Source organism: Pan troglodytes, chromosome 20 (assembly GCF_028858775.2).
Source record: "Pan troglodytes isolate AG18354 chromosome 20, NHGRI_mPanTro3-v2.0_pri, whole genome shotgun sequence".
Lineage (NCBI taxonomy): Eukaryota > Metazoa > Chordata > Mammalia > Primates > Hominidae > Pan > Pan troglodytes.
The window spans coordinates 22,084,684-22,106,908 of NC_072418.2; the positions used below are offsets into that span (position 1 = coordinate 22,084,684).

The 22,225-nt window shown below is 48.7% G+C and overlaps 1 protein-coding gene and 1 non-coding gene across 39 annotated transcripts in view; both read left to right on the forward strand.

The window, feature by feature from the left end:
* The window catches only part of GATAD2A (GATA zinc finger domain containing 2A), a 121,401-nt gene that overhangs the window by 42,616 nt on the left and 56,560 nt on the right, over positions 1–22,225 (forward strand). For 22 of the 38 annotated variants that reach the window (XM_009435084.5, XM_063801403.1, XM_063801400.1 and 19 more), the window contains one exon: positions 7,727–7,815. The exons of 13 other annotated variants lie outside the window; for them this stretch is intronic. In XM_009435084.5, the coding sequence (XP_009433359.1) occupies positions 7,760–7,815 (56 nt within the window). In that variant the 5' untranslated portion in view covers positions 7,727–7,759. Of the gene's footprint in view, positions 1–7,726; positions 7,898–22,225 lie in introns of all 38 variants that reach the window. 3 more of the 38 variants (XM_054672831.2, XM_054672834.2, XM_063801411.1) reach the window with 1 other exon arrangement.
* Positions 6,356–6,450, forward strand: MIR640 (microRNA mir-640). The gene has a single exon (NR_035961.1). It is a non-coding gene; the product is annotated as a microRNA mir-640 (primary transcript).

The following is a 22,225-nucleotide window of genomic DNA, read 5'->3' on the forward strand; positions in this document are numbered from 1 at the left end:
TGGGGTTTTAGGGTGGGACACAGCCTCTGCCATAAGAAAGGATACGGGGAGTGCAGAGTGTGGGCACCACTGACACTGGGGCAACTCTCAATTCTCAGTGGTGGCCTGAGGGAAGCCCTTCAGACACAGGGTCCCCACAGCTCCCCAAATAGCATGCCAGGGGTGGGGCAGGAGGGGGACATTGGCCGTGCCCCGAAGCTCTGGACTCACCCCAGGGGTTGTGCCGTGCCCATGGCTGTAGTCTTGCCTATCTCCATGTGGCTTCTTCCTGGCACTGATTAACTATTTTAATTAAAGACAGCATTTGTATGTTTTTTTTTTTTTTGCCTCCAGCCGGTGGTAAAAACCTCTTGGTTGGGTCCTGACAACTCGTGGAGGTTCCCGTTTTGTAGTCTCCTCCGTGCCCACGTGGGTGTTAGATGAGGTGATGCGCAAGCGCCTTGTGTCCATGGAGCATGGAGCCTTTGGGAAGTGGGATGCTCGATTTCAAGTAGCAAGTTTCAGCAAAAAGTTCCAGCATCGTGGTCCATGGTGAGGGGCTGGGGGGGAGAGCTTGCCTGAGTAACAGGTGCTTGAACCCAGAGGATGGGTGGGAGCTAGGAGGGGCTCTCCTGGCCATGGGAACGGTGTGTGCAAAGGCCTGGCACGGGGAGTAGGCAGGCGTGCTGGGTCTGAGGAATTGAAAGGAGGCCAGGTGGTTGGAGCGGGAGCATGGAACGTGTATGCTCCTTCACATGCACGTAGCGCACTTGTGGCTGAAGTGGGCTGGGCCTTGAAGGCCGTGGTGAGGTGCTCTGACGCTGGGTGGACCTGGGAAATTAAGGAGGGCCATCTGGTTTATTATGGGGAGTAGAAGATGGTGGAAGTGGAAGACAGCCAGTACATGCCTTAGGCTGCCGGCCTGCCCCTGCCTGTCTCCTCCTTCAAGGAGGCTGTGGTTCCCATGGCTGAGGGAGGAGACAGGCAGGGGCAGACCAGGGGCCTACAACATGTACTGGCTGTCACCCTAATGGGAATCTCAGTTTGAGAGCAGAGGTGGGAACTCCGGCCTCCAGTGCCAGCTCTGGTTGCCAAGGATGGGCTTGTGTGGCCAACCTCACGATTGGGTCTTGGTCCTCCCGGGGCTGATTCTCCGCATCTCTAGTCTGCCAAGTCATACTCTTCCCCACAGAGGGTTGATGGGGCTCTGTGCCTTGGGGACAGCGGGGACTGCTCAGGGACCGACCTGAACACCTCCTCAATGTGCCTCTCCCCTGACTTCTTGGCGGCAGCTTGCTGCTGTGGCTAGGGCTACCTCTGTCTTTTTACTGAGTAGCTCATTGGGCAGTTTCCTCCTGATCCCCCTTCAAATCTCAGTATTGGGATTTGGGCCTTATGGTCTCTGTTGTTAAAGGTGGAAACAGCCATAGACAGTGTGTTCTTGAGTACTGACATGGCTGTTTCCCAGAAATACATTATTTACTAAGACAGGTGGCAGGCAGTAGTGTGCTGACCCCAGACTGGAAAACTGGATCTGTGGCTCCTGCTAATTCTTCTCCAGCCAGCCAGCCAGTGCACGGTAGACCAGCCTGACTTCTGGGCTTCCTCAGGATGATCTGCTGTTGCCTTGCTTCAGTTTTTTCTTTCCAGATTGAGCTGGGGACTTCCCCACATTGAAAGTTTGATGGGACCATTAGCAAAGAGGGTCTGGGTGACCCTGTGAAGGAGGCATTCAGTTTGTGCAGGACCTAGGAGAGGGGCGGGAGAAGGTGAACGGTGTTGTTGGGTTTCACCTTGGATGTTGTTGGCCATGTCATGTTCCCAGGATTGGACTGGAGCCAAGCTGTGTTTGGATGCAGAACTAGTTGAAAAATTCTAGAGACAGCACAAGTTTTTGGTGACTACAGATGGTGATAGGTCAGTGGGTCTGGGCCCAGGGAAGGGACAACGGGGCTTCCTAGGGGCACCTGGTAGAGCCCATGCTTCCGGATCAGGTGCTGACAGCTGCAGAGACACCATCACTGTACCAGCCATGGGTGCCGCAACCCCAGCAACCCCATGGAACCGGAGTTCCCCAGGTAGTGGCCAGTGTCAGGCCATGTGTCCTTTCCTCAAATTAAAAGGACCTCGCTAGCCTGAGCTTGAGAGGATAAAATGGCAAGAAAGGACTTCTGTTGCCCAAAGTGCAGTGACTTGATTTCATGTAAATTGCCATAGCTACCTTCTCACCAAGGCTGATCTTCCCTCAGTTTGAGAAGTCCTTGTGTTTGGGTGGGTTGTATGGTAGGGGTGTGTGTGTGTGTGTGTGTGTGTGTGTGTGTGTGTGTGTGTAGTACCCAGGTGCAAGGTCAAAGCCAAACCATAATGATTTATCAAGGGAGTGGAAGAGTCTCTTATGAGCTGGTAATTGTGCACTTAAGGGTTACTTGATACTGCTTTAAATGTATGGGTTGGAGATAAAAACAGTAAAAGCTCTCTGAACTCAGCCAGTACGGGGTGGATGGCAAAACAGTCCAAATGATAGATTAGTGGAAAGCGATTACAGTGTATTTTCAAGAAATGCTGCTAGTTGTGATGATGCTGAGTGGTCTTCTGCTTGGTCTCCTCCTCTGTGAATCTTGCACTGATTGTATTGCAGGGCTCCTGCAGTGGGCTCCTCAGATCGGCCCCTTCTCCTTCAGGGTTAAACTATCCCTGCTCGTCCATTCAATAAATATTTATTAAGCGGCTGAGCGCGGTGGCTCACACCTGTAATCCCAGCACTTTGGGAGGCTGAGGCAGGTGGAACACAACGTAAGGAGTTCAAGACCAGTGTGGCCAGTATGGTGAAACCCCGTCTCTACTAAAAATATAAAAATTAGCTGGGCGTGGTGGTGCGTGCCTGTAGTCCCAGCTGCTCGGGAGGCTGAGGCAGGAGAATTGTTTGAACCCAGGAGGCAGAGGTTGCAGTGAGCCGAGATCGCGCCACTGCACTCCAGCCTGAGCAACAGAGCAAGACTTGGTCTCAAAAAAAAAAAAATTTATTAAGCACCACTTATGTGTCAGACACTGTTGTAGGTGCTTGAACTAAAATCGGGCATCAGGCAGATACCCCTGCCCTTGTGGTGTGTACGTTATTGCTGGGTGAGAAAGTTCATCGGCAACACAGTAGCTGTGTTGTGTGGAGTGTGGGAGGGGTGGTGCTGTGGAAGAAGAGGAGCAGGGTCGGGATGGTGGGCCTCTGTGAGGAGACATTTGAGCAAAGGCAGGGGTGGTGGGGGATCACACGGAGGGGTTAATTTTTTATTTTTATTTATTTTGAGATGGAGTTTCACTCTTGTTGCTGAGGCTGGAGCGCAGTGGTGCGATCTCAGCTCACCACAACCTCCATCTCCTGGGTTCAAGTGATTCTTGTGCCTCAGCCTCCCGAGCAGCTGGGATTACAAGCATGTGCCACCACGGTTGGCTAATTTTGTATTTTTAATAGGGACGGGGTTTCTTCATGGTGTCCAGGCTGGTCTTGAGCTCCTGATCTCAGGTGATCTACCTGCCTCCATTTCCCAAAATGCTGGGATTACAGACGTGAGCCACTGTGCTTGACAGTGGTTTTTGTTTTGTTTTGTTTTTGTTTTTGTTTTTGTTTTTTGAGATGGAGTTTTGCTCTTGTTGCCCAGGCTGGAGTGCAGTGGCTCAATTTCAGCTCACTGCAACCTCTGCCTCCCAGGTTCAAGCGATTCTCCTGCCTCACCTTCCCAAGTGGCTGGGATTACAGGCATATGCCATCATGCCCGGCTAATTTTGTATTTTTAGTAGAGACGAGGTTTCGCCATGTTGGCCAGGATGGTTTCGAACCCCTGACCTCAAGTGATCCACCCCGCCTCAGCCTCCCAAAGTGCTGGGATTACAGGCATGAGCTACCATGTTCGGCTGACAGTCGTTTTTTAAAGGTCGTTTTCAATTCGGGATGCAGATTAAATAGTTAATTGATAGATGAAATGACAGAACTAGGATTTTGTTTAAAACATAAAAAGACCTCAAAGTGGGGAGGGTCCTAGTGTGTTGGAGGCACGGCCAGGAGGCCAGTATGGCTGGAACAGAGTGAGCAGGCTGAAGTGGGGATGGGATGCTTGGGTCTGCAGGCAGTGTGTGGGCCTCTGGGGTTAGGAGAGGATGGGCTTCACTCTGAGTGAACTTTGAGTCCACGAGTGAAAGCAGAGAATATAGTTTGGAGACCTCCGTCCCAGTAGAGGACAGTGTGGCCAGTGGAGGTGTGAGGAGTGGTTGGGCTCCAGATATATTTAATAGCAGAACCAACAGGCTTTCCTGAGTGACTGGGTGGTGGGTGGAGTCTGCCCAAGGGGACAACTCCAAATTTTAATTGCTGGGAGAATGGATTTGCCACAAGCTGGCTTTGAAAGCAGTGGTAGAGTGTGAAAGAAGTTACCTTAAGACTTCTTGCCAGTTGCACTGTAGGTACGATGTACTGTTTGTTGTGATTTGACTTTCCTCCACCACCCCCCTGCCCCAGGAAGATGTGATCTTGTGCATCTTGTGTTCACGCAGAGTAGGGTAGCTGGATCTTTGTCAAGTCTCAGTGATCCACATGCGTGCATCTATTTTGTCAGTCTGCTTGTCTTTGTATCCATGTCATACTGTCTTGATGTAGCTTTATGTTAAGTCTCAAAATCAGTTGGGGTAAGTCCTCCAAATTTGTGCCTGTTTTTCCATGTTGTTTTCGTTATTCTAGGTCCGTTGCACTTCCGTGTAGATTTTGGAATCAGTTTGTCATTTCTTCAAACCATCTGCTGGGAATTTTTGATTGAGATTGCATTGAATCTGTAGATCAATTTGGGAGAGAATTGATACCTTTTGACCCATGAACAAGACACATGTCTTCTTATACTTCAGTTTTCTTTTTTTTTGTTTTGAGATAAAACAGTATTTTACACAAGTGAGGCTATTGTGATTGATTCATGCAAACAGCAACTTTAGAAACATCTTTTAAACATGTTCAGAGAGTGTATAACATACAACAGAAATTGATGAAAAGTGTAACACTAAAATAAAATTATTCTCATTTATTACTGCAACTAGTACCTCCCCATACCCATACCCCCACTTTTTTTGAGACAAGGTCTTGCTCTGTTGCCCAGGCAGGAATGCAGTGGCACAGTCACGGCTCACTGCAGCCTCCTGGGCTCAGGTGATCCTCCCACCTCAACCTGAGAAGTAGCTGGGACCTCAGGTGCACGCCACCACACCCAGCTAATTTTCAAAATTTTTTTTTGTAGAGATGGGGTTTTGCCATATTGGCCAGGCTGTCCTTGAACTCCTGAGCTCAATTGATCTGCCTGCCATGGCCTCCCAAAGTGCTGGAATTACAGGCATGAGCCACTGTGCCCGGCCTTCTTTCATTTTTCTTGTTGTTTCATTGTAGTTTCTTTATCCTTAAGTATTTCACCTTTTTTGTGCTAATGTAGATGACTTTTTTCAGGTTTTGAGTTCTGATTGGTTGGTGCCTGTGTGTAGAAACACAGCTGATTTCTTATATATAGACCTTGATCCTGCAGCAGAACAGCACAGGACACCTGCTTCTGAGGCTTCCCACCCTCGGGGCAGAGAGGCCTTGGATTGACAGATACAAAATAGTTAGGACTAATGCTGCCCACTGGGTTTCTCAGCTTGAATGGGGCTAAAAAGAGCGGCAGAAAGGGTTCTTCCTGAGGAGCTAGCCCTGTGCCTCATTTAGGAGGTGCCTAAAGGTCTTTCCGTAGAGTTCACTGGTGTTGTCCCCTATCCTTATTTTTGCAAGTTCTCCTGTGGGAGTGTTTCTCGCCATCCATCAGCTGTGAATTGCTGTGAACGTAGTTTAAAAATAAAGGTTTCATATCAGAGCAAGCTCCTGGTAGTCATGTGGGTGCAAAGAATGACAACAGAGGTGATGTTGACACTATTTGGCAAGCTACAACTGACAGAACTGCTTGGGAATCTGGGATTTGGCTGGTTCCTAAGGTTCAGCCTCTGGCCCATAGCCCTGGACGTCTGACGATACAAACCGGAAGTGGAAGTCCGAGGCATTTTCTCTATGACCTTGGAAGAGAAGTTCCTGAATATTGTTGAGCATTAGTTTTCCTGTCTGTAAGACAGGCAGCCTCTTTCTCTCTGGACAGCATCCCATGGGGATGACCATGACCTTTGGTTTTGGAGGTGAAGCCCTCTCAGTCTGGAGGGTGAAGTCCGCTCATTCCCAGGCACATCATGCCCTCATCTTGAGGGTAAACCTAGCACTGCCTTCACCAGGAATGGTGGCTGGTCTCCCTGGGGTCCATGACAGAGAACATGATGGTGAGGAGGTTTCATTGGGAGAATGAGCCCTGGGTGCTGCCTGTGTGCTCTGTGACCCTGGGCAAGTTCCTGAAGATCAGACACATCAGATCCCTTATCTGTAAAATGGGCATGATCCAGGAACCTGCCTCTACAGTTGCCTTGGGGATTCAGAGATGCTGTGTGAGCACAGTACCTGGAACATACTCCTAAGTACCTATTAAATGCTAGGTTTCTGGGTTGTTTTCTGAGACAGGGTCTCACTCTGTCGCCCAGGTTGGAGTGCAGTGGTGTGGGATCTTGGCTCACTGCAGCCTTAACCTCCCCGGCTTAGGTGATACTCCCACCTCAGCCTCCCAAGTAGATGGGACCACAGGCACACGCCACCACACCTGGCTAATTTTTGTATTTTTTTGTAGAGACAGAGTTTCACCATGTTGCCCGGGCTTGTCTCAAACTGCTAGGCTCAAGCAGTCCTCCTGCCTTGGCCTCCCAAGGTGTTGGGACTACAGGCGTGAGCCACTGTGCCTGGCCTATTTCTGTTTTTATTTTTTTTATTTTTATTTTTATTTTTTTTTGAGACGGAGTCTCGCTCTGTCGCCCAGGCTGGAGTGCAGTGGCGCGATCTCGGCTCACTGCAAGCTCCGCCTCCCGGGTTCACGCCATTCTCCTGCCTCAGCCTCCCGAGTAGCTGGGACTACAGGCGCCCGCCACCACGCCCAGCTAATTTTTTGTATTTTTAGTAGAGACGGGGTTTCACCGTGTTAGCCAGGATGGTCTCGATCTCCTGACCTCGTGATCCGCCCGCCTCGGCCTCCCAAAGTGCTGGGATTACAGCTATTTCTGTTTTTAATGTCATTACTATTATAATAAAAACCCTGGGCTGGGCACGGTGGCTCATGCCTGTAATCCTAGCACTTTGGGAGGTCGAGGTGGGTGTATCGCCTGAGGTCAGGAGTTTGAGACCAGCCTGGCCAACATGGCAAAACCCCGTCTCTACTAAAAATACAAAAATCAGCCGGGCATAGTGGTGGGCGCCTGTAGTCCCAGCTACTCGAGAGGCTGAGGCAGGAGAATCGTGTGAACCCAGGGGTCAGAGGTTGCAGTGAGCCGAGATCGTGCCACTTCACTCCAGTCTGGGCATAAGATAAAAATAATTGTATTTCATCGTGTGACTGCTTTTTATGTCACCATCTGTATTGGTGAAGACAGTGTCTGGGATGTTGGCGTTCATTGGTTAGCACTGTATTGTTTCATACCTCAGAGATCAGTAGAAATTTGTTTCCTCCGACTGTCCCCATTGTGGAAGGTAGCTGAGGCAAAACTCAGGAAATCTGAAATTTTGCTATGTAATTCCAGGGGTTAGAGACATTTTAGAAATGCCAATATGTTCCAGAAACCTTGCTTGGAAACACAGTGTTTCTTTCTTTGTCCTTTGCTTTAGGTTGGTCAGCACATTGTCTCAAGTAGCCTTTTGATGTCACTGTGGCCATGGCCAACTGGTAGGACCAGCACCCCATACCCCGAAGCCAGGTGAGTGCTTGGGGTGTAGCGTCTGTGGAGGGAAGGTTCCACTCATCCAGCAGGCTTCGGTCAGCTTCTTGGACACTTTAAAGTGAGTGCTGCTTCAGCCACCTCCTAGAGAAGATGGAGGGAGGCAGGCCCCCTGGGATCGCACACTGTGCAGTCTGTATGGGGCTGCCTGGCCCGTCCCTTCAGGCCTCAGGGAAAAAGAAACCATTCTAATTGGTCATTCATTTGAAAACCCTAGGTCTAAATAAGATGAGCCTGTCCTCTCTGAGGGGTAGGGGCAGAGGATAATCCTGGCCAGTGGCCTTTGCCCTCTGGCCATTCCCATGATTTCCCAGCAGTGATAGATGCCGTTAGACTTTTTCCTTATTCACCGCAAAGCCCAGGGCCCCACACTGGTTCTTGGAGCTGGTTGCCCTTACCTTGCCTCGTGCCTCATGGCAAAGCTGAGCTGCCCCCGCTGCGTGGAGCTCTTAGGCAGAGACTGTCAAGAGCTGTACCAGGGCATTGCTGGGTACCTTGGATTTTCTCTGTTACCATCAAGCCTGGTCAGCGACGTTTTGGCCCAAGGCTACCTACCTGGAGAAGAACGCAGAACTGAAAGATGTCTTAGAACTTGGAGGCAGCCCCTGGGTCAGCTGCTCCGTTTTATAGACGGGGACACACATGGGCCAGAGTTGGCAGGTGACTTGCCTAGGGATTCATGCCCCATCGAACAGGATCTTGCCGGCCACGCAGTGTGAGATGTGGCTGCTCTGCTGACCATGGCACGGAACAAGTGTTGCGGTCAGTTTTGTGAGGTTTCAGCTCTTCATATGGCAAGAAAATATGGGCATAGTCAGGTAATTCTGTTGTCAGGAAAACATTTCCAGAATGTTCTCCAAACAAAATGAAACTTTCATGGTACTTATATTTTTATTTTTTATGTTTTGAGACAGGGTCTCACTCTGTCACCCAGGCTGGAGTGTAATGGCATGATCATAGCTCACTGCAGCCTCAAACTCCTGGGCTCAAGTGATCCTCCCCGCCTCAGGCTCCTGAATAGCTGGGAATACAGGCGTGTGCAACCACACCCAGCTAATTTTTGTATTTTTTGTAGAGACGGAGTTTGCTGTGTTGCCCAAGCTGGTCTTGAACTCTTGGCCTCAAGCGATTCTCCTGCTTTGGCTTCCCAAAGTGTTGGGCATACAGGCAAATTACACCCAAAAAATTTTTTTGAGGTATAATTTGCATACCATACAATTCACCCATTTGAAGTGTGCAATTCAGTTTTTTATATATATTCAAGAGTTCTACAATTACCACCTGTATTTAATTCCAGAACATTTTCATTATCCCAAAAGGAAACAGCATACTCATTAGCAGTCACTCCTCATCTCCCCCTCCCCTTTCTCCTGATGACCTCTAATCTACTTTCTGTTGATTTGCCTGTTGTGGACATTTATTGTAAATGGACTCTTATACTTGTGTAAGTGGCCTTTTGCGTCTGCCTTCTGTTAGCGTGTTTTTGAGGTTCATCCACATTGTAAGCATGAATCAGTGCTTCTTTCCTTTTTATGGCTGAATGATATTCCATTATATGGATGAACCACATTTTGTTTATCCATTCATTCATTGATGGACATTTGAGTTGTTTCTACTTTTTTAGTTATTGTGAATAGTGCTGCTTTTAACATTCGTGTACAAGCTTTTGTTTGAATGCCTGTGTTGCGTTCTTCTTAGTATATACTTAGGGGTGCAGTTACTGGATCATATGGTAACTTTCTGTTAATCTTTTTTCAGGAATTACCAGACTGTTATCCATGGCGCCTGCACTATTTTACGTTCCCTGACACTCACACAGGGCTCTCAAACTCTTTGGAGACAAGTTCAGACTCAAAGTCTGTGCCAGTTTCCTACAGAGAGTTGAGACTTGTCAGAGCCTATTACCTGGTGCTGTTGTGCTGTAACTACTATTGGGGGGATGTCAGGCATTGACAGAAACAGAGGGTAGGACTAGGGACTCAGAGTCACAAACCCACATGGCTCTCATCATGTTTGCTCACCTCCTTTTTGGAGATAGGGTCTTGCTCTGTCACCCAGGCTGGAGTGCAGTGGTGTGTTCATGGCTCACTGCAGCCTCAACATCCTGGGCTCAAGTGATCTACCTCAGTCTCCCAAATAGCTGGGACTGCCGGGTGTGGGCCACTGTGCCCAGCTTGAGCTCACCCCCTTTGTTGAGGGGGAAGCACCCACAGCCAGCCCAGGGAAGTGAGTGACTGCCTCTTGTCCTGCAGCCCAGGGCATTGTTTGAGGGCAGCAGGGCTGGCTTTAGTTTCTCCTAGGCCCCAGGCTGGGTACCCACCCCTCTGCCTGGCCCTTTCTTAACTCAGAAGCACATGGTCTGAGCAGTAGGTACTTGTTCAATGAATAAATGAATGGAGGAAACCTCCCTCTTCTCTGTTGCCAGCCAGCAGGGAAGACCCAGCCATAGCATTCAGGCAGTCAGTTTGGGAGTTCAGAAGGGAATTTCCAGAGGCCACCCCAGGTTTTCCTTTGGCCTGTGCTTGAAGGGACTTGATAGGAAAGGACAGTCTATAAACAGTCGTGGCACACGATACTTAGTGGTCAAATAGGCGGAAGCCACCCCCGAATAATTATTTCTTCAGGACTTATAAATGTGTCAGCTTGTGTGCACTTTTTGTTGTGGGTGTGTAAGACAGCCCAGCATATTGATAGATTTTAGGTTTTCTCCACAAAATGCAAGTTTCACCCACTCTTGGGCGTGTCTCACTCAGCACTAGCCCACACTTGCTTTAAGTGGAAATTATGGACTGTGATTGGCTGGGGTGTCCCCATTCCTGTCACCCAGGACCACATGGGCACAGTGGAGGGAGCAGGGCCGGAGGAGGGCTGGCCCTCAATGTGCCCAGCAGCTCCCTCCCATGTCTGAGGCACACAGTCTACACACAACTCCCACTTGTGTGGACATTTATTCTTATGGGCACAGGGGCAGTCTTGCCTGCTCATGGACTTGGTGTCTGCCCTTGAATTTGGCCTGTCAGGTCCTCTTTGTTAAGCAGGCACACACTGCCTAGTGCTGGGTGTTAAGGATCAAAAAATGGGTGTGACTGTAGAAAAACAGATTGCATCACAGGACAGGTAATGCACATGGGCCTTGACCAAGGTGTGAATGATGCTCAGTCTTTCTAATATAAGAATCCTGCACGTTGGAGCACCACCAAGACATTTCTGGGTTGGCAAGCACCTGGAGTAGACACTGTTCTAGTGATGGGAGTCAGGTAGTGCCGTGGTAGTTGCTTTTGGAATTCACAACTTCTCTCAGGGGTATTTGCAACATCTAGCAAAAGGACAAGTGGTCAGGTGCAGTGGCTCACTCCTGTAATCCCAGCACTTTGGGAGGCTGAAGCGGGTGGGTCATTTGAGGTTAGGAGTTCGAGACCAGCCTGGCCAACATGGTGAAACCCCATCTTTACTAAAAGTACAAAATTAGCTGGGTGTGGTGATGCACGCTTGTAATCACAGTTACCCGGGGAGGCTGAGGCAGGAGAATCCCTTGAACCCAGGAGGCGGAGGTTGCAGTGAGCCAAGATCACGCCACTGCACTCCAGCATGGGTGACAAAGTGAGACCGTATCTCAAAAAACAAACAAAAAACACAAAAAAGCAAAAAGACATGTGTTTACTCTTTGCTCCAGCAAATCCACTTCTGGAAATGTATCCGAAACATGGTCAGAAATAAGGAAGGATTACAAGGATTGTGTTCATTACAACACTCCGGAAACAAACAAAGCTGGGAATGACTTAGATGTGTCAGTGTTCAGACTGGGCAATTTGTGGTGGTGGCTCTGCCTACAGGGTGGTGCCTGAGCCCCTGAGTGAAGGGAGGAAGGAGTAGGTGATGTCTTCATTTGTGGTGGTGATGGAATTTCTAGTTGAAATGACAAGCAGAAAAAAGAACAATGTAAAGGAAGAAGAGATGGAGTGTGCTGTCACTTATCTAAGGAAAGGTGGGGGGATTTGCTCATTTTATTTTTATTTTTATTTATTTTTTATTTTTATTTATTTATTTTTTTGAGATGGAGTCTTGCTCTGTCACCCAGGCTGGAGTGGAGTGGCGCGATCTCAGCTCACTGCAATCTCCGCCTACCAGGTTCATGCCATTCTTCTGCCTCAGCCTCCCGAGTAGCTGGGACTACAGGCGCCCGCCACCACGCCCTGCTAATTTTTTATATTTTTAGTAGAGACGGGGTTTCACCGTGGTCTCGATCTCCTCACCTCGTGATCTGCCCACCTTGGCCTCCCAAAGTGCTGGGATAACAAGTGTGAGCCACTGTGCCCAGCCACTCATTTTATTTTTATACACCATAAAGGAACCACATTGTCACCTCCAGGAGAAGGGATGGAGAGGGCACTGGGAGACTTTTTCACGTGTCCTTTCTTTGTAGCATCATGTACGTGCTTCACATAATTATAAAACAAAAGCCAAGTGGTGGCAGTGGAAGGGGAAGCAATCCCTTAAAAACCAAAGACAAGAATGAATCTAGGTACATGTCAGTTGTAACACACATTGGTGACTTAACCTCTCAGAACTTATTTCTGATAACTTTAAAACGTAGTTTGACTGTAAATGTTTTAGCGAGATACCCAATAAAGGCAAACAAATTTATTTCCTTCTTTCCTTCCCTTCCTTCCCTTTCCTTCCTTCCCTTTCCTTCCTTTTCTTCCTTCCCTTTCCTTCCGTTCCTTCCTTTCCTTTCCTTCCTTCCTTTCCTTCCCTTCCTTCCCTTCCTTCCCTTCCTTCCCTTCCTTCCCTTCCTTCTTTCCTTCCCTTCCTTCCGTTCCTTCCCTCCCCTCACTCTGTCACCCAGGCTGGAGTGCAGTGGTGCGATCTCGGCTCACTGCAACCTCCGCCTTCACGTTTCAAGTGATTCTCCTGCCTCAGCCTCCCGAGTAGTTGGGATTACAGGCGCCCGCCACCATGCCCGGCTAGAAACAACTTTCTTAAAATCTTCAGCTGTTTTTTGGAATCCTGGTTTTGGTTTCAGGGTAACAATATTAGCATTATTCCTGTTATATATTGTAGGAGAAAATAAGTAAGTAATATCATTAATAACCAAAATTTTCCACACAAAAGGAAAATGCAATAAAAACCCAAAGCACTAGCTTTTTTATTTTTATTTTTATTTTTGGGCAGGGTCTTGCTCTGCCACCTAGGCTGGAGTGCAGTGGTGTGATCATAGCTCACTGCAGCCTCCAGCAGTCCTTCCACCTCAGCCTCCCAAGTAGCTGGGACAACAGATGCACCACCATGTCCAGCAAATTTTTAAATTTGGGTTTGTTTTTGTTTTTGTTTTTGTTTTAAGACGGAGTCTCGCTTTGTCGCCCAGGCTGAAGTGCAGTGGCGCGATTTCGGCTCCCTGCAAGCTCCGCCTCCCAGGTTCATGCCATTCTCCTGCCTCAGCCTCCCCAACAGTAGCTGGGACTACAGGCGCCTGCCACAATGCCTGGCTAATTTTTTGTATTTTTAGTAGAGACGGGGTTTCACCGTGTTAGCCAGGATGGTCTCTTATCTCCTGACCTCGTGATCCACCCGCCTCGGCCTCCCAAAGTGCTGGGATTACAGGCGTGAGCCACCGTGCCTGGCCTGGTTTTTGTTTTTTGAGACAGAGTTTCGCTCTTGTTGCGCAGGCTGGAGTGCAATGGCACGATCTCGGCTCACCACAACCTTTGCCTCCTGGGTTCAAGTGATTCTTCTGCCTCAGCCTCCTGAGTGGCTGGGATTACAGGCAAGCATCACCATGCCTGGCTAATTTTGTATTTTTAGTAGAGATGGGGTTTCTCCATGTTGGTCAGGCTGGTCTCAAACTCCAACCTCAGGTGATCCTCCAGCCTCAGCCTCCCAAAGTGCTGGGATTACAGGCGTGAGCCACTGCACCTGGCCAAGACCTGAGTACTTTAAGTAAAAAGCTTAATTCTCATTCTGCATTGGGAACATGGTAATTGTGTAAGACACACTGGGGTTGTATCAGAAGGACCCACAGGGGCCCTGCTGGCACAGATGGGGCAAGCGAGAGTGAACAAGAACAAGGAGCCCCTGAGTTAGATGTGTTAAAAATCCAAGGCTGGCTGGATGCCGTGGCTCACACCTGTAATCCCAGCACTTTGGGAGGCTGAGGCAGGTGGATCATTTTGAGGTCAGGAGTTCAAGACTAGCCTGGCCAATATGGTGAAACCCCGTCTCTACTGAAATTATAAAAATTAGCTGGGTGATAGTGACGCACGCCTGTAATCCCAGCTACTCGAGAGGCTGAGGCAGGAGAATTGCTTCAGCCTGGGAGGCGGAGGTTGCAGTGAGCCAAGATCGCGCCATTGCACTCCAGTCTGGGCAACAGAGTAAGACTGTGTCTCACAAAAAGAAAAACCCAAGGGTTTAAGCTGGCTGTGGTTATGCGCACCTGCCATCCTAGCTGTTCCGGAGGCCAAGGCCATAGGATTGCCTGAGCTCAGGGGTTGGAGTCTAGCCTGAGCAATGTAGCAGGACCCCCTAAGCTGGACAAAAAAAAAAAAAAAAAAAAAAAAAAACACAGTTTCTTATTGATGCTTAAAGGACAAGGAAGAAACTCACTGGTCCCCTTTGGTAGGAGTTAGAGAGCTAGCTGGTTTTAAAAATGGGTAGAGGGAAAGCAACAGGCATTTTTCCTGTATCTTCTCTGTGGGCTGCACACTCCAGGAATGAGAGTGTGGGCGAGGGCAAGGTTCCCTCGCAGGGCAGTGCTGGCCCGCAGAACTGCCTAGGGTGACAGGGATGCTCTACACCGTCTGCCCTGCGTGCCGTTTAACATAGCATGACTGAGGACGCGGAGTTTAATTTTGTGTATTTAAATAGCCACGTGTGGCTAATGGGCAGCACAGCTATTGATGTGTTTTAGCAAATTAATATGAAATGACAGAATTTTAAGTTTATTGTAGGCACCTAGTGAATTGAGGGGTTCCAGACTGTGAGGTCCAGACAGTGATTCTCCCTAGCTGCTAGCCCCCAAGGAGAGTGTCCTGTGCTTCCACAGGGACACGCACTCACCAAGCCTCAAGGTCTAGTTCATGAGAAATTGGGGGTATGTGCACTTACGCCACAGGGACGCCTTTTGCAAAACCAACAGTGGGAAACAGGGCAAGCATCCTAACTCTTTGAGCATATGATTGTGTCAGTAAGGGGACCTGTGGATTCCAGCCAGATGTGACTCCAACAAAGACGGAAGATTGTGAAATTATCAAAGGTGGGATCATAGTGTTGTGGTCATGCTTGTTCTGTAGAGATAAATACTGACCCCTTTAGCACAAATGCATGTTTCATAGGATTTGCTTCGTGGAAGCTAGTGGGAGAGAGGAGAAAGGAGCGGCATGTGGAGGACACGAGGGTGGTCCCCGATGGCCGTGGACCTGGGTGGTAAGCACCTGCAGTTAATCACACCATTATCTACTCTGTGGGTGGATTTGAAATTTTCCTTAATGAAAAGTGTGAAAATTGGGTTTGGCCCAGGTCTTTTCTCAGGGAGCTTCGTGACTGGATCATCTAGAAGAGGGGAAATGGCCATTTATAAAAGCTGAGGTAGAGGCCACTTGGGGGTAGTTTAGGAGGCCACTTGGGAGTAGTTTAAATTCAAGCAGAAAACCATGAGCAGAGACTGGAATTGCCAGAGGGGACCGTGGCCTGTCAGCCCACCAGACAGCCTCTCTTACACACTCTTATTTTCTGTAATTACAACACTCACAGCTACTCTTCATGGAGCCCTCAGGAAGTGTAAGCAATAAAGTGGGTGCTGTTCCCATTTTACAGGTGAGGAAGCTGAGGCCCTTGGGGGTGAATCAGGCTTTCTGGCTTTGACCGGACAGCTAAGGGCATGAGCTTCTGGGCCTCCTTCCTGTCGCCTCCCTGCTCAGTACCTGGGGCACATCTGACTACCACTCCAGTACCCTGACTCTATGATGAAAACCATTCTCCCCTCCCCATTGGTATTGCCCATCCACAGCAGTCGTAGCCCATCACGAGTGGATAAAGTAGGTGGTTAGCTGGACTTGCACATGACTGTTTCGTGAACAGTAGTGCTTAGAGTTGTGATCTAGGGACCCAGCGAACAGTGTGTGAGGGACTTCAACCCTGCCTGCTGTGCCCCCCACTCCAGTGTTCTCCTTGGGGCTCCTGAGGCAGCTCCCAGTAGGAGGCCTATCGTTGTTGGCACCCCAAGGGTGTCCCTGATCCCTAAGTAGAAACTTAAGCAGGTATTTGGACAAATAAATGAGTGAAACACCTTGTGACGTTGAGGCGTGTGGCACTTCCCCAATAGTGTGTTAGTGTAAAACCACCGTGTGTGATGCCTGTTGGTCCCAGCACTTTGGGAGGCCAAGGCATGTGGATCTCTTGGGCCCAGGAATTTGAGACCACCCTAGGCAACATGGCGAAACCTCGTCTCTACAAAAAGTACAAAAATTAGCTAGGTGTGGTGGTGCGTGCCTTTAGTCCCAGCTACTCAGGAAGTTGAGGTGGGAGGATTGCTTGAGCCCTGGAGGTTGAGGCTGCAGTGAGTCATGATTGTGGCTCTGCACTCCAGCCTGGACAACAGAGTGAGACCTCGTCCCTTAAAAAAAAAAAAAAAAAAAAAAGCCACCATGGCAGTTTTGTTTTATTTGGATTTTAGGCAGTGTAGGGCCTGTGATAAGGCCTGGCTGAGGTGGGGCTCTGCTGGTAGTAACTCTTGTGATTCCAGCCCTCTGAGGCCACTTCCTCTTTCTGCCTTGGCTCCTCCTTGGTGAATTCTCCCTTATGTGTCCCACATCCTCATACTCCCAGGCATTGGATCTTTAGCTGGGAGATGGTTCTGAGTTCCCATGTGTACAGTGGGCTTGCTGCAGCCTCCTGCAGTTGTCCTGTGGGACTCGTGGTTGGTGGTGACATAGAGGCTACCTACCCTGATGGCTGATGGCTGATGGCAGTGTGGTTGTTTGGGGTCTTGTTGTATAAAAGGAGCATGTTTACTGAAGGACCCAGTTCTGTGCTGTTGGGGTCACAGCAAACCTGCTTTTGCCTGTTAGTATTTTAGTAGCTCTAGAGGGGTTCATGGCTATTGGAATTAGTATTTTTGTTTTTGTTTTCTTTTCTCACCTCTTTAAAAAAGCATGTAAAATTCACATGGTAGAAGATTCACCAGTTTTAACATTTTTAAAGTGTGTTGTTTAGTGGCATTTAACCCATTCACAGTATTGTGCAACCATCACCTGTAATTCTAGAACATTTTCATCACCCCCACCCCAAAAGAAACCTTGTCCCCTTTAGCAGTCACTGCCTTTTCCTTGACTCTGCTCTCCACCCTCCCAGCAGCCACTTATTCTACTTTCTGTCTCTGGGTTTGCCTCTTCTGGCATTTCATATAAATGGGATCATGCAATATGTGGCCTTTTTGTCTGACTTTTTTTCACTTAGCATGATGTTTTCAAAGTTCAGTCACATTGTGTCAGAGTTTCATTCCTTTTTATGGCCAAATAATATTCCATTGTCTAGATGGACCACATTTTGTTTATCCATTCATCCATTGATGGACATTTGGGTTGTTTTCTACTTTTTGGCTATTGTGGATAATGTTGCTTTTAACATTCACCTGCACATTTTTTTTTGAATACCTATATTCAGCTCTCTTGGGTATACCTACAAGTGGACTTGCAGGACACTCGGTAGCATGGTGACGCCGTGGGCTGGAGGCCCTGCCCAGGCTCATGTGGGAACTCTGCGTTTAACTTTTTGAGGAACTGGCAGACCGTTTTCCACATCACTCTACTGTTTTACTTTCCACTGTTTTCCACGTCACTCTTCCGTTTTACTTTCCACCGTTTTCCATGTCACTCTACCATTTTACTTTCCACCATGCAGTGTATGAGGGTCCCAATTTCTCTACATCCTTACCAATACTTAATTGGCTTTTTTGATTGTAGCCATCCTAGTGGGTGTGAAGCGGTTTCTCATGGTGGTTTTGATTTGCATTTCCCTCATGACTAATGACACTGAGACAGAGTCTTTTTCACATGCTCATTGGTGATTCGTCTCTCTTCTTTGGAGAAATGTCTGTTCAAGTCTTTTGGCTATTTTTAATTGGGTTGCTTGTCTTTTTGTTGCTGAGTTGTAAGGATCCTTCATATGTTCTGGACACTAGACCCTTATCAGGTGTATGATTTGCTATAATTTTTTCCCATTCTATGGGTGTTTTTTTTTTTATTCTATAATGCCCTTTGCACAAAAGATTTTAATTTTGATGCAGTCCAAATTATCTTTTTTCTTTTTTTGATATTGTGCTTATATGTAAGACTGTTTGCCAAACACCAAGTCATGACATTTTTCTCCTGTGTTTTTTCTTCTAAGAGTTTTATGGATTTAGCTCCTAATACTTGGGTCTTTCATCCATTTTGAGTTAATTTTCATATATGGGGTGATGTAAAGATTTTGTTTTGTTTTTATTTTTTTATAGAGACAGTCTCACTATGTTGCCCAGGCCGATCTCAAACTCTTGGCCTCAAGCGATCGTCCCGCCTCGGTCTTCCAAAGTGTTGGGATTACAGGCGTGAGCCACTGCACAGTGCCTGGCCAGGTTTTGTTTGGTTTTGATCATTATCTTTTCTGTCAGCATGAAGACATTTTGGCTTATTAACCGGGAAGGAGGTTGAAGGGCAGTGGTAGTTGGGAGTTCTGAAAGTACTATTTCAAATCTGTTTAACAAATGTGTATACATTGCTTCTTCTGTGCAAAGCATTGTGCCTGCATGGGCCCTTGGATGGTAGTGCTAGAGAAATAGGTGTCTGTTGATATCCTGGGGGTGGAAGCCCACAAACAGAGAGGTGAATAAATAGCATGTCAAGTGGTGATGAGGCAGGAAAGGGGATAGAGACCCCCTGGGGGGCATGTGTGGAGGGGAAGCGTTTCTCACTTTGCATTATCAGCTGAGACCTGGGGGAGTGGAGATGCAAAGGCCCTGAGGTGGGAGTGAGCCAGGATGTCAGTGTGGCTCCAGCTGAGAGAACAGGAGAGGGGTTGGTTGGACTTGGGGGACGGGCACAGGGGTGGCTGGATTATGGTCAGGCCAGCAGGACCTTCTGGCCAGGGCTTTGCTTCTGTATTATTAAGTATCATGTTTTACCAAAGAAGCACTGATACAGACCCCCCACTCCCCCACTTCATGGCACAGCTGAGCTTAGCTGTTGCCCAGAGGTTGGTGTGGGTGTCTATACACAGACTCCTCCCACCCCTGAGGGGAAGAGTTCCATTTGCGGGGAAGAGTTCCATTTGCTAGGTAGAGGGTAGAAGTAGGATTTCTGTCCCAGCCCTTACAGCTGTGCAGGAACCTGCTGCAAGGATTGTTTGTGGGTAGACCCACGGGCTGGGGCTGCGTTGAGAGCAGATAGTTTGTTTCATCGTAGAAGTAGGTTTCCCTGCTGGCTGTGATCCTCCCTGTGGCTCTGTGATGCTGCAGGATGCTTGTAGGGAGGAGCTTGAGGAAGGGCGCCTGGGCAGGGCCTCCAGCCCGCAGCGTCACCATGTTGCTGGGTGCCCTGATGAAAATGGCAACAGATGAATTTTTGGTTCCCTCCCTTTCCACTTGACATTTCCTTCCAGGAACTGAGAAGGCTTTTCTGGCCCTTGGAATTTTCTGTGCCAGACCTCCCTGCCGTTTCCAGTCTCAGGCCTTGATGGAGCTGGTGGTCAGGGCCACAGCTTCGCCTGGCTCAGCCCTGAGAGACTACAGCCCTGGAAGGGTTAAGGCCTCCCATTTTGTGATGTGACGCCCGATGGGCACGTAGCAGATGGCATGGAAATGGCAGGCGTAACCCTTCGTAGGCCACGTAGGCTCACGGTCTAGGAGGCATCTGGGAGGGGACAGAGAGCCAGGCCCTTCCCACAGAAGGGGAGCATGGCCAGCCCTCACAGTGACGTCCTACAGCTGGGACTCTGGTCCCCATTTACCTGTGGAGGTTTAAGACTGCCCGGACTCCCTCTTCACAGGCGGCACCTTTGTTTCTATGTCGTGTGTTCCTTGGGCAGCGTCTGTTTCTCTCTCTGGGGCCGCAGGGTTGGGCTTGGGCACAGGCCCTGGCCAACAGCGGCGCAGGTGTGGGGCCACTTCAAGCACGGCCTCAAATGAGGGTAGTGTTGGGCACTGAACAGTTCTGAGATGTCACACACAGAAACCAAGTCCTGATCTCCAGTGTGAGCACAGGGAGCTATTGGTAGTTGTGTTGTGTTTTTGAGACAGAGTCTCTCTCTGTCTCCCAGGCTGGAGTGCAGTGGCACAATCTCGGCCCACTGCAACCTCCGCCTGCTGGGTTCAAGCAATTCTCCTGCCTCAGCTTTCTGGGTAGCTGGGATTACAGGCGCCCACCACCATGCTGGCTAATTTTTAAATTTTTTTTGTAGAGATGGGGTTTCACCACGTTGGCCAGGCTGGTCTTGAAGTCCTGATCTCAAATGATCCGCCCGCCTCAGCCTCCTAAAGTGCACTGCCCCTGGCCTAGCAGTAGTTTTAAAGACACTTATTTGCTACCTGTCTTTCTCCTCATAATAAGCCTGTGATCAGTTTAGGTGTGCTTTTTCCTATTGTCTGGTACAACTTGGGGGTGAAGACAGGCTTTCATCTCGTGTTACCCGGAAGGGCCCTCAAGCTGAGACACAGGGCCAATATACAGAAGCAGCTAATTGTGATCCTTGTGGGGCTCTTTCATGGCCAGTGTGTGGACACTATCGTCCCCTGGTTTTGGGAGTTTTCAGGCAATCATCTGTGTCTCTGGAAGATGGCATAATCCCTACACCATCTTCCCTGATTAAGAACTATACTTCTCCAGTTTTTTTCCCCCAGATGACACCAGAGAGGGAGTTTGGGGTCTGGGGACCTGTCTGTCCCAGGCTGGCCCTGCACAATAGCGTGGTGAGTCTGAGCGGTGGGCACACCATGGGAGGGCTGTTGGCTATTGGGATCAGTGATCTATTTTCTAGAGACAACTTATGCCCAAAACAGCTTTGCTCTGCACAGGGTGCTGGAGTGAGAGGCTACCAGAGCTGCTCTCCACTGTGCAGGCCTAGTGTGAGTTACATTTAGGAATTTGCAGACCATCTAGATGTTATTTATTTTTAGAGACAGGTCCAGGCGGTTTCAAACTCCTGGGCTCAAGCATTCCTCCTGCTTTGGCCTCCCTAGTAGCTGGAACTACATGCACACATGCCACGAGACCTGGAAGGTTTTATTTTTAAAACGTTGATGGTTACTTGGGTATATATTAATATACCTGGGTATGTTTCTGTGATGTTTTGCTCTCCAGGTTTACTTTGTTAAATGTATCAAAAAAAAAAAAAAAAAATCCAGCCTGGGCAACATGGTTGAAACTCTGTCTCTACAAAAATTAGCCCAGTATGGTGGTGCCCACCTGTGACCTCGGGAGGCTAAGGTGGGAGGATTGCTTCAGCCCAGGAGGTCGAAGCTGCAGTAAGCTGTAGTCATGCCACTGCACTCCATCCTGAGCAAGAGAGTGAGATCCTGTCTAAAAAACTTAATAAATTGATTTTTAAAAATATTTTGGAGGCATCATTTACAAGTCCTCTACCTGAAACACATGAGATTGTAAGTGCATTTATTGGTAAATGGGAAAGCCAGAGGTGCCTTTTCTTTTTACTTCCTTCATTCTTTTATTTATTTATCTTATATAAAAAGGTTTTTTTGTAGAGTCAGGGTCTTGCTATGTTGCCCAGCCTGGTCTTGAGCTCTTGTCCTCAAGAGATCCTCTTGCCTTGACCTTCCAAAGTGCTGGAATTAACAGGCATGAGCCACTGCACCTGGTCCCTTTCATTTTTAATTACCTGCATTTCTGAGTAGCTCTAGAACCAAGAACTAGAGATGATGGGATGGATGTCCTGGTCGTTGGTCAGATTCCGCCCACTGTTTGGTGATGGGAACCAGCTTATATTCGTGGGTCATTAGCATTTCAGATGAAGTGCTGGCAAGGGACCCTGCCATTCAGCAGCACAGTGCTGGGCACACCTGGGTTGTCACATGTGCCCTGTTAGGAGGAGGCGGTAGATGCCCCTCTCCCTCTGTCAGAGCTGAGCATGGCACTTGTAAATAGCGTCTTCCTGGAAGTGCTGGGTAGGGAATACCTGTGGGGGCTGTTGCTCACCCCCTCTTCAGGGAACGCTGGTGCTCATATTTATGTATTTGGTGGCCTGAGGGGAGGTACTACTTCACTTGAATTGGATGTGTGCTGCTCATGTCTTTTTGGAGTGTGTTCTGTGCCTTTTGACAGCTTTCAGCTTTCTCCTCCTCTTCAGGACCTGTTAAAGGTTTCAGCCCTCCTCTCACAGGCTAGGGGGCGGTCAGGCTCCCTGT